This window comes from Natrix helvetica (assembly GCF_964273705.1).
Source record: "Natrix helvetica genome assembly, chromosome: Z".
NCBI lineage: Eukaryota > Metazoa > Chordata > Lepidosauria > Squamata > Natricidae > Natrix > Natrix helvetica.
Window position 1 is genome coordinate 47,765,937 of NC_138554.1, and position 11,842 is coordinate 47,777,778.

At 37.6% G+C, this 11,842-nt stretch overlaps 1 protein-coding gene across 1 annotated transcript in view; it reads left to right on the top strand.

The window, feature by feature from the left end:
* LOC309400947 (uncharacterized protein) overlaps window positions 1–11,390 on the top strand; it is a 32,725-nt gene extending 21,335 nt beyond the window's left edge. Inside the window, exons 14-22 of the mRNA XM_081969736.1 lie at window positions 857–898; window positions 2,022–2,049; window positions 4,213–4,265; window positions 5,416–5,550; window positions 5,891–5,950; window positions 7,572–7,637; window positions 8,429–8,623; window positions 9,129–9,250; window positions 9,958–11,390. Of these exons, the coding sequence (XP_081825862.1) occupies window positions 857–898; window positions 2,022–2,049; window positions 4,213–4,265; window positions 5,416–5,550; window positions 5,891–5,950; window positions 7,572–7,637; window positions 8,429–8,623; window positions 9,129–9,250; window positions 9,958–10,156 (900 nt within the window). The 3' untranslated portion in view covers window positions 10,157–11,390. The remainder of the gene's footprint in view (window positions 1–856; window positions 899–2,021; window positions 2,050–4,212; window positions 4,266–5,415; window positions 5,551–5,890; window positions 5,951–7,571; window positions 7,638–8,428; window positions 8,624–9,128; window positions 9,251–9,957) is intronic.
* Window positions 11,391–11,842: the final 452 nt, after the last annotated feature.

Here is an 11,842-nt window from a genome sequence, read left to right on the forward strand (position 1 = left end):
CCAACTCATTGTGTGCCGTAGTATTACGGGCAGAGGGGAAGTCAAGCATTTTACAGAAAGGAATCAGTGGGACGACTTGCCTCCAGACGTTGTGGGTGCTGCAACATTGGAGGTTTTAAAGAAGAGATTGGACAACTGTTTGTTTGAAATGGTATATAGGGTTTCTTGCTTGAGCAAAGGGTTGGGCTAGAAGACCTCCAAAGTCCCTCTCAACTCTATTATTTTGAAAACTAGAAATCCAGCTTTTTAGATATTTTGTGTAAATGTTATGTATAATTCTTAATATTGGTTGCTGTTAAGGAACACTGGCCTCTTTTGAAACTGGAGACCATTATGGCACATAAGGAGTAAATAAGGAAGAAATACCCCTTCCTTGACTGCTCTTAGCTCGTTTATGTCTGTTTTTGTTCATTATGGAATCCATGTTTATTATCCAGTTTGGGAATCAAGTAGTACCTTTCATAGGAGAAGACTAATCCCATGAAGGATGAATAATAGGAATTATTATAATAGGAATTATAATAATAGGAATAGGAAACAAGCCAAAAGCTTTTTTTGCCTTTGAGGATTTGAACCCCCATCTGATGGCATTGGTCTTCATGAGTATAATGAAAGAATAGATTATCATTCCTCTTAAATGATAGATGATATTTAAAAGGCAAAATAAATGTGTTTCTCAGACCATATCAGAATGACTGAACTCCTACCAGCTCAAAGTCAAAATTAAAATGAAATAGGAAGTTATTAATACTTTAGGAAATGGGAATGTCTTTCTTGCTCAGAGAAGGACATTGGGATGGAGGGGAGGGCGAAAACATCTTCCTCTTTATCTATATGCTTTATAATATCCTTCCAGAGAGTGTACCCAGTCCGACCCAGGCCACATTGCAAGCAGCCGGTGAGTTGACTAAGTCATAAGATTGCCTCTTTATAGTCAAATCATGCAAAGACAGGTACTCTGTAGTTTCCCCATTAAATTGTTTATTAAAGTAGCCCTATGCTATTTGAGAGGCAACCATTAAGAAGGTACTCTGTATAGAACTCTCAAGCAAAAGTGGTTGACAGAGCATTGAGATGCTTCCAGATGGATGACTAGTCCTACCTATCCAAATGATAGTGATCAATTCTTCCATGTACCTCTCCTTAAAAGGGTTTTTTGTACCTACACAAAGTGATACTGTCTGTATTCCCATTCCAATCCCTTAGATAATTCCATGCGTAATATAAATCTTAATCTGAAGTTATCCTAAAGTCATGTCAGCTGATTATTTTCTTTTGCCATGTCTATGTTTCACCAGCTTCACCAAGGAGCTACTTGGGAGGATAGAGAAAAGTTTAGCATAAAACCAAATGTGGCAAGAAAACTTAGGCCTTCCTATTGCTGTGCCAAACTGGTTGGCTGCCCAACAGTCCTGCTTTCAGAACTCTCAAACCATTTCTCAGTTGATTTTTTTGCGATACTTGCAGTACCTGGAATTATGATTGGCATGGTATGGCATGGGCTTTTCCTTGCTGTCCCAGGATTCCTTTGAGGTAGAAAAGGCATTTACGTTAAACTCTGTTTTGCAAGTGAAACAAAGCTACAACAGCCAAAATAAATAAGGAAGGCTGGTTCTTTGTAAAAATTAATTCTGCTGATCCTAAATTCCAAGAATTCCTACCTGCATACAAGGGGAAAAAGCAAACTAAAAAGCAAATTAATCAATAGTTTCAACCCTGCACTGAAAACTGAAAAAGTATTGTTACAAACGTGTGTGTGTCTGTGTGGGCGCAAATGTGTCTGCATGTGTATCTTGACTAATACCTTCAGTTTTTCATTACTTAAAGTATATCTCACCTTTCTGCTTATTATAGTAGTCTTGGCAACTTACAGTAAAAATACAAGCAAATTAATATCTTAAGATTAACTTATAAAATTAGTATAATAATTAACTATTAAAAATTTGGTGTGTTCATAATCTTTCAAAATTAGGAGCATTTCACCATGACATGGCATCTGTCTCTGTTCTTATTCCTTTCAGGTGAACCAGGATCCATGTTTTGATTCAGGTATTATCTTATTTTTCAAAAATATATGCAATTTTTTTTTTATTGAGCAAATCATTCCCTTGCTTGAATTCCTTAGTTTTTCCTAATCTGTGGGCAATCCTGCAATCTTTAGGACTGATCGACTCGATGTTTTCTCTGGCTATGCAGCCTACCATAGCTATGGTTCGTAGCGGAATTGTCAATTTATAGGTGGTCTTTGTCTTACTTATTTAGCAACCATTTAATTTATTATTATGGCATTGAAAAAAGTGACTTACAAACAGTCCTCACATTCATTAACATCTCAGTATCCCCTGAGGCATGTGACTGTAATTCAGGTGCTTGTCAATTGCTACATCCTTGCAGTGTTCTACAGTCACATGATCACTACATCCGGGTCTGGATGGGTGACAACAGACTCAAGCTCAACCCTTCCAAGACGGAGTGGCTGTGGCTACCGGCGCCCCGCTTTAGCCAATGTGTTCCATCTCTGGCCATCGGGGGGGAACAACTGCCCCCGGTGGATAGGGCACGCAATTTGGGCGTCCTCCTAGATTCCCGGCTGTCGCTAGATGATCATGTGACAGCCGTGGCTAGGGGGGCGTTCCACCAGGTTCGCCTGGTGCGCCAATTGCGCCCCTTACTAGAGCGGGACGCCCTTTGCACAGTCACCCATGCCCTAGTGACTTCCCGTCTTGATTACTGTAACACTCTCTACATGGGGCTCCCCTTGAGATGCACCCGAAGGCTTCAGCTGGTTCAGAATGCAGCCGCGTGGGTTATTATGGGGAGTACTAGGTACTCCCATGTAACACCTTTCCTGCGTGAGCTGCACTGGCTGCCTGTGGCTTTTCGGGTGCGTTTCAAGGTGTTGATCGTCATCTTCAAAGCGCTCCATGGCTCGGGACCTAGTTACCTGCGGGATCACATTCTACCCCATACATCCCTGCGACCAATCCGCTCTCACAGGGAGGGTCTACTCCAGGTACCTTCCGCTAAACAGTGCGGGCGGGCGGTGCCTAGGAGTAGGGCCTTCTCTGTGATGGGCCCAACCCTCTGGAACGACCTCCCCCCGATATTAGAACCACCTCGGATCTCCGCTCCTTCCGCAAGAAACTCAAGACCCACCTGTTTCGATTAGCCGGCCTGGCCTAATTGTAATCGTAATTGTATTTACAGGAAACATCTACTACTAACCTTCCTGGATGGCTTTTTAAATTTTAAATTGAGGTTTTAAATTGGGGTTTTAAACGGGTTTTAAAATTGTTTTAATTATTTAAATTGGTTTTGGGTTTTATACACAGACGGTATGTGTGCGTTGTTTTGTTTGATGTTTTATGTTATGTTTTGTTGTCTTGAACATGAACGGTCTGTACACCGCCCCGAGTCCCTACGGGGAGAGGGGGCGGTCTATAAATTCAATAAACCTTAAACCTTAAACTACAATCTTCCCAATTGGCTTTCGACAAGCAAAGTCAATGGGGAAGCCAGTCACAATCATGTGATGTCTCATTTAATGACTACAGTAATTTCCTTAATTACAATAGCAAATAGGACATGAAATTGGGTGCAGTTGCGTGATGCTTCACTTAACAACTGCATTGCTTAGTGATGGTTACGCCAGTCCAGTCATGGGATTCAAAAAATTTTTTATTACCGGTTCTGTGGGCGTGGCTTGGTGGGTGTGGCATGGCTTGGTGGGCATGGCAGGGGAAAGTTAAAATCTCCATTCCCTCCCGATCAGGATCAGGACTCAGGAGGCAAAGAATAGATGGGGGAGGGGCCAGCCAGAGGTGGTATTTACCAGTTCTCCAGACAACTCAAAATTTCCGCTAAAATTTCTCCAGAACTGGTCAGAAACTGCTGAACACCACCTCTGCTTCAGTCCCTACTGAGGTTGTAAGTTTAGGACTACCTGTACAACAAAAAATAGAATAACATGTGCAAAGAAGGGGAATCTGATATGGCTTTGGCAGGATGTTAAAGAGAAATGTTGCTATCCTTCATTTGTGAGGAAATCTGAGGTACTTCCTGCCCTTGCAAAACCCTGTTCTGTTCTAGCTAGGCATGAATTTAGTGTTTGGCATCTGCAGAATAGGAAATAAGCAAATTCTTAATTCACATAGAGGAAAATATTTATATTCTGGGAGGGCATATTCATTCAAACTTGCTTTTCTTGTACAGAAATGGAATCAGCTATGAAGGATTCTCCTGACAAAAGCCAGAATGGATATAAGGTGTGTGTCTCCATTTTGTTTTCTCTCCCAAAGTAAGGACATAGATGGGCAAATATTTACAGATTTATTTATTTTTAAATCTGGCTTCTGGAAGCTATATTGAAGTTTGGGTATGATACATAAATATCATGGGGGAAGCAGTCACAAGTATTTATTATCCATTTGTTTTCTCTCTTTTTTAAAAATAAGATGCTGGATAAAGGCTACAGAAAATAGGTGGCTTAAGGCACACATTTTGCTTTTTTAATTGTAAAAGTAAATTAGTACTTTTCGAATAGCCTTTGTATTATGCATTTAAGACAAATACGTAGATTCAGCAATAGTTTCTAAACTGACATGACCCATCAAAGTTAATGGCTCATGCCATATAATTTTTTTAGTCTGTTCTTTTAAAAGATGGGGTTAACTACATACATACACACATACATGCATACATGCATATATGCATACATACATACATACATACATACATACATACATACATGTATATATATATATAATGTTTTGTTAGGGGCGCTTACATTGTTTTCATTACAAAATAATGATTTTCTATAAAAGAAATCTATAGCTGTCCAAGGTGGTGGCTATAACAATATTTGCAAATCAGATAGCTGTTGTAAATTTTAGGAATTACAAAGCATCAAAACTGACCTGCTAATCCAAAAATGTTTACAAATCTTTCCCACTACAGGCTAAATATGATCCAGTGATATTTTTTATTAAAAGAATAGAATTAGAATAGAGTAGAATTAGAATTGAATTAGAGTAGAGTAGAGTAGAGTAGAGTAGAGTAGAGTAGAGTAGAGTAGTATAGAATACAATACAATACAATACAATATAATACAATACAATACAATACTATACTATACAATACAATAACAGAGTTGGAAGAGACCTTAGAGGTCTTCTAGTCCAACCCTCTGCTCAGGCAGGAAACCCTACACCACTTCAGACAAATGGTTATCCAACATCTTCTTAAAAATGTCCAATGTTGGAGCATTCACAACTTCTGGAGGCAAGTTGTTCTGCTCGTTAATTGTTCTATTTGTCAGGAAATTTCTCCTTATTTCTCTAAGTTGCTTCTCTCCTTGATTAGTTTCCATCCATTGCAAAGAGATGGGGTACAATATATTTTCTGCTCTCTTTTCAGCACCCCACCTGGACCTTCAGTTCAAAAGAACTCATGTTGAAATCTGCTTCTTCCATTCCTGAAGGCAGTTTGGTCTACATCACTGAAGAGGAGGAAGCTTTCTTCAAGACTCCCAAAGGATGGAAAAAAATTGTGGTGGGAGCCATTGTAATAATCCCTTTAATTAGGGTAGAATTTGGTACTGGTTTTAAAAGATTATGGAACTGTATTATTGGATTTGCTTTCTTTCCTATTCAGATATCTGGTTAGAACTGTGGCTTACAGAAAACTGAACTGGATCACCTAATATAACTGACTTCTTATTCCATAATATAAATTGGAAAGCACTGTTTTCATTTTTTTTCCAAGGCAGATTTATTGAATTTATCAGTCATTGGATTTTGATGATAGATCTTGGCTTGCTTATTTGAACAGTGTGGCAACACTGCTAAATTTTATACTTCTTTTCCTGTACTGTATGTGTTTCCTTGACTAGATGGAGGATTCTGCACTATTTGCAGCTGATGACCCTTTGGTGCCTATGGAAAATAAACAGGTGAGAATTTTTTCCAGCATTATATGTCATGTCAGTGCTTGCACAATAGTATTGTTAAATTGGTACGGTATTTAAAGAGCTTGCTTTAGTACAATAACGGCTTCCAAACTTTGCACCGGCCTTTTAAATGACAGCTTTGAGAAGAAAATTTGATAATGGTAAAGGGATGTATGCAAATATTTACTGTGTGATTTTTTGTAGTTAGTTTATCTTAAAACATGACTTTGTAAGTTGTTTTGAGGAAACTTTGCCTTGGGCAATATACAATATTTTCAGTAAAACTAATAATAATAAATCATAAGATTATGTGATACAAGAAGTTGGGGCATGTCTTCTGATTTATTGAAGGATCACATACATTTAATAAAATCCTTTGGGATAGCTATTCAGCTCTCCTTAAGATCCAATAATGAATGAACTGTTGCCTCCTCCATATTATCCTCTAGATTCTCAGAGGTGAGTACTGAGAAAAGAATTAAATGGCAGGAAATGATATTTATTAATTAAATGTACTTATATAACCATCCAACTCACACACAATTACTCCAGGCAGCATACAACATTAAAAATAAAAATAAATCACAACTTTGAATTGTGAATTTGAAAATCCACACAACCCCAGCCCTCATCCAGAATCAAAAAAGCCACTTTATTGGCTCTGAATGAGGTCCCCAGGTACATTGACAAAACCAAAACCTAAGAAATATGTTTTCAAAACATATTGTATGTGTCATATTTGCATAACTGATTTGTGATGGCAACATTTCATGAAGAGTTAAAAAAAATATGCAGAATGTTCTAATTCCTTGGGTTGAAAAATTGAGGAACAAAAACAAACAATGGACATCCTTTTGTTTCCCTGCTTGATAACTGCACACATTGAAACTGTGTTTTACTTTCCTGCAGTAATTTCATTTCCTATTTATGATACAGTAATTGTGACCAATTTCTAATACCAACTCCTGCAAAAGTCTGTTTAATATAAAGGCTCAGTGAGGTTTCTCAGTACAACCTACAATTTGTTTTCATATGTGGGATATTGAATGGCATGCCAAAGAAATGCTGCATACAATAGATGGCCATTAAAAGCATGTGTGCTGTTAAAAATTAATGTGATTTTCTATTTAAAGTGAGCAGGTATAAATTAAAGGAGAGTGATCCAGTGACAGGAGGACTTTCTACTATCAAACTCATTGGGTGCTGGGATCATTATTCTTGCTCCCCCAGCATTTTCTTTCCCAAACAGAAAATAAATCAATTATTTTGATTCATTTTGATTGTCATCCAGTGTGATAGTGATTATTCATGACAGTGATATTAAAGTGAGACAGACTAAGTCAGGGGTGTCCAAACTTGAGAACTTTAAGACTTGTGGACTTCAATTCCTAGAATTCCCCAGCCAGCATGTCTTAAAGTTCCCAAGTTTGGACACCCCTGGACTAAGTAAAATGATCTTTTAGTTTCTGCCCTTTCTTGCCATTGCTTTTTCTGACCACTGCAGTAAACAGTGAAATAATTAAGGACTGCTTGATTGGGTGGTTTTGGGGTTTGCATCTGATTATAAAGAATTGATCAAAAGGTCCTTGCAGAATAATATAGTAATCGTTCTCTCTGGTTCCAGCTTGATGAAAGAAACATAACAATTCCGACAATTGCACCAACAAGCATCCCCCAGAGGATTCCTTCAGTAAGTTCAACAAGGCAAATCATTGGCACATTTTTAAAAATCCTCATATACCTTCTGGGACAAACAATCTAACAATGATACAATTTAAATTGGTCTTTGTTATAGACAACCAGCAACTTCCAAAAACAAGCAATTATAGACCATTCAGAAAAGCAGAAACTGCTTTAAAATGTTATCCTCAACTCAGTGCCCTTTAGAAATATTAAGAATACACTCCCACCCTCTACATTTCTAGTTAGCAGGTTAACTACAAGATTTTAGAAATTGTAGTATATATTTGGGGGCTTTCCTTTTGGATAAAGTTTATGTAGTCCAATTGCCTTTGTTGCCCTTCCTATGAGGCTGGGATCAATAAAGTCAAGGGAATTAAATGTTTATTGCAATATCTGATTGGCAGTTCATAACATTATCTAAATGAATAAAGGGTAAATAAATATATTTGTATACCTTTCATATTTATCTTTAGAGCTATGGTCTTGGATTGTTTTTTTTTAAAAAGCAAGTCATGTAGCAGCACAGAAAATATAAATCTACCGTATATGGATTTCATTTAACTGTGATGATTTCCCAAGAATACTTGGGAACAATATATTTGATGTGTGGTATAATTTATGAATATTTAATTATCATCCCCCTGGGTCCTTGTATGATTGAACTTCAATGCTAAAATGTAAACAGGTTTTTTGAGATAAGGAATAAAACCTGATGGGCATAAGGTAGTCCATTCTGTTGAATTAGATTCTACTTCAATGACATGTGTGATACGTATCTGGATTTCTTTCAATTTTCAGCTCCGCCTAATAGCACTAAATTTCCCTTTGACTGGTAACATGAGGGGGATTAGTGGAGTGGACCTACAGTGCCATCAGCAGGCCCAAGAGGCAAATCTGCAAGGAACTTTCCGAGCCTTCCTGTCCGGAGATACCCAAAGCCTTATCTCAGTTGTGAAGAGAACAGACAGGAATTTGCCACTTGTTAACCTTAAGGTTAGTAACTGTGCGGCCTCATGTCACAGAGCCTGCCCCTCATTACTTGAGGTTCCCTCTTTCAGAACCAGGTGAGAAGCCAAACTCCAACTGTAGAGAATTGGAAGATACTGGGAGATAAATTGGTTTAATTTAAAAAATGTTGCCTCTCTTAACCAGACCAGAATGCTCCCAGAGGCAAATGCTTAGAGAAGGGATAAGCATGCCCACTTGTCTAAACTAGCCAGTAAAAGTGGGACAATTCCCTTCATGGGCATGTTCCCAACAGAAGTTTTGCATAAACTTCTACTAACTGGAACACAGCAAAAATAGAAGACTTGGGTTAGAATTAGAAAATACTCCTGTAATACAGAAACAATTCAGGAAAACTTAATGATCTCACTCTCAGTCTTCAAATGAAAGTCACATCATCAAAAATGGCAGAAAAAAAAGACTTTGCTGCACCATGCTTCTGCCACAGTTAGATGCAAGTGTAAAAAGGTTCTAAATCTCATTTTTGGTACAGGATCAGCTATTGGCAAAGAGCTGGAATTCCCTCTTCACTAAGCATGGAATTTCTGATTTCAACATCAAGGAGCATCCCATCTATGCGTTCAATGGGCTGAATGTCATGACTGACCCTACATGGTGAGTAAAATATAGAAAGAGCATCCATATGATAAATAATTTTGGAAAATTACAGACAGGGTTTTAAGAAAATAGTTCATTTTTTCTGAAGTGAAGAACAAGAGGGGGAAATTGCCTAATGTTTAGGGCAGTGTTTCTCAACCTCAGCAGCTTTAAGGAGTGTGTACTTCAATTAACAAGTCCCCAATACAAAGTAGAAAAAGCAGTACTAGAGAAATATCTCACAAGCCACAGGAGAAACTAAGTGTATGTTACCTTTCTGGAGATAGAAACCATGAATATGGTTAAGAAAAATAAATACTTTTCTCAGGCAAGGGATGCTCTTCCATTTTGCACTTCAAATGGAGTTATTATTTTCTTTAACTTGGCAAATAGCTAACTATCAAGGTCACCTTCCATTTCTATTGCCTTCTGTACATTTGGGAGTAATGCTAACCTCTTTAGGAGTGTTGTAAAAATAACAACATGGCCTGTACTGAACACTGAAGGAAATTATGAGGTCCAGATAGGTTTGGCAGCATGGTCACAATTTAATTCCTTCAATCGTATGGAAGATTACTGAGACATTTCTGAGCACACAAGCAAGGAGAGCAAGTTATTTGCATGCCTAGGCTTTCCCTCCACAAGACACTGTCTGCTCAAGCATTGTGAAACACTGACTTCATCTTTCCTTTTTATGTACAAAATCCTGTTGTTTGTATTTTCAGGATCCTCAAAGCTGTCTGGCATGGCTTGGCGCTAAACCATTCCAAAACTCAAGACTGTGAACACTGGAGAAAAGCATCCAGACATTTAAGAGGACAGGCCTCTGTTCCGCTTAAGGACAAATTCCTCTTGGAGACCAGCTGGAGATGCTCAGATCTTCTGATAGTTTTGTGTGTGGAAAATTCTTTTGGTAGCACCTAGAAGGAACATATTATTAGTCTGGCAGGGAACAAAAGAAGGCCTTAGTTACCACCATCGAGGTTGGAACAGATTGAATAAAAGAGGCCCATGCATTAAGGTATTAGGATGCAAAGCACATGTTGGGAAATGAAGTGTGTAAAAAACCAAGGCCACTCATTATCTTACTGCAAGCTGCCAGAACTTCTTGCCTTTTGGTCTCAGTGTATAGATAGAGACAATTTTTTAAAATATTATATTTGCATATACACATATATTCATATATATTTCTTGGTCAAAATATGGCATTCATTAGTCACAATCATCTTTTAGAAATATTAAGTGCCTTTATTTTAATAAAATTCCTGTAAAGGGAATTCTGTGATATTTGACAAAGAGAAGTCCTGGGTCCTAGAGAAGTGCTAGGTTACTAGCACATCTACACTCTTTAATATCATGGAGCTGTTACTTCAAAAACTAATGAGATAAATAGTCTAAATATGCACTTCCCAAAAAACATAGCATGCACTGAAAGCTGTGTTTCTCAACCTCATCAACTTTTAAGATGTGCGGATTTCAACTCCCAAAATTCTCCAACTAGCATGCTGGTTAAGGAATTTGGGACATGGAAATCTTCATATCTTAAGGTTGCTGAGGTTGAGCAACACCGACCTAAAATATTCTTGGTCAAATTAACATATCTGGAAAAGAGCCAAAGAAAGAGGTTTTATGATCATCTCCTCAGAGTATTCTTTAGTTTCTAACAACAGTAAAGTTGCAGCTACTCTTATATGTAGATCCCAAAAACATACATTAATGTCATGCAAAAGCAGTGTCCATGATATTATTGCCTCAAATTTTAGGTTCATTATTAACATTGAAAGATGTTATTAGCACTTTCAACAAGGCAGTCTGGATCTCTTTTTTAACTTCTCTTCTGAGTCAAAGCCATTTGTTTGGTATGTGTGAGAACTTATTTTTTCAGCAACTACACATTAGAAACATATTCTGAAAGTCCTTGAATGTACATAAAAGTTTTAGGGAAGATATACACCAAGATGGGAAAAGAGTAATGTAATCCATAACTTTGCCACTTGTGGAATGTTATGTAGAAGCAATGTTTTCTATTGTTCACATGTAACCAGTATTTTTTTATTGCTTCCTGATATATTACATATACTAAGTGTATGTATTGTTTGTTTCTGTACTGTATAAAAGGACTTGACTCCTCTTAATAAATGCTTTTGCTTTGCACAAATTGCTTGGTGATTTATATTTTCAGTTGGGCAAAGAAGCCTCACTGCAAAAGTAAAAGTGTCTCAAATTCAGGTGCCACATTCTTTCAAATCCACGCCAAACTCAGGGTGCCTGAGTTTGGAGGCAACTGTACACTATTTAATGGGAAGAGGGGACTTACTATTTTGCATGCTCCCCCTCATTTCCTGGAAGAATAAAACATACGTTATCCTATATCTAAAGAAGCTATTTTAATAAGCAAGTATTTATTTATTTATTTATTTATTTATTTATTTCTTAGATTTTTAGACCGCCCCCTCCCCAAAAAGGGACTCGGGGCGGTGTACAGTCAATGCAAATAAAATACAGACATAACAATAAAATACATTTAAAATACATTTAGAGGGGGAGATAGACTGTACAAGAAATAAATACCTAAAAACATCCCAATTAAAACCCCAAACCCAATTAAAA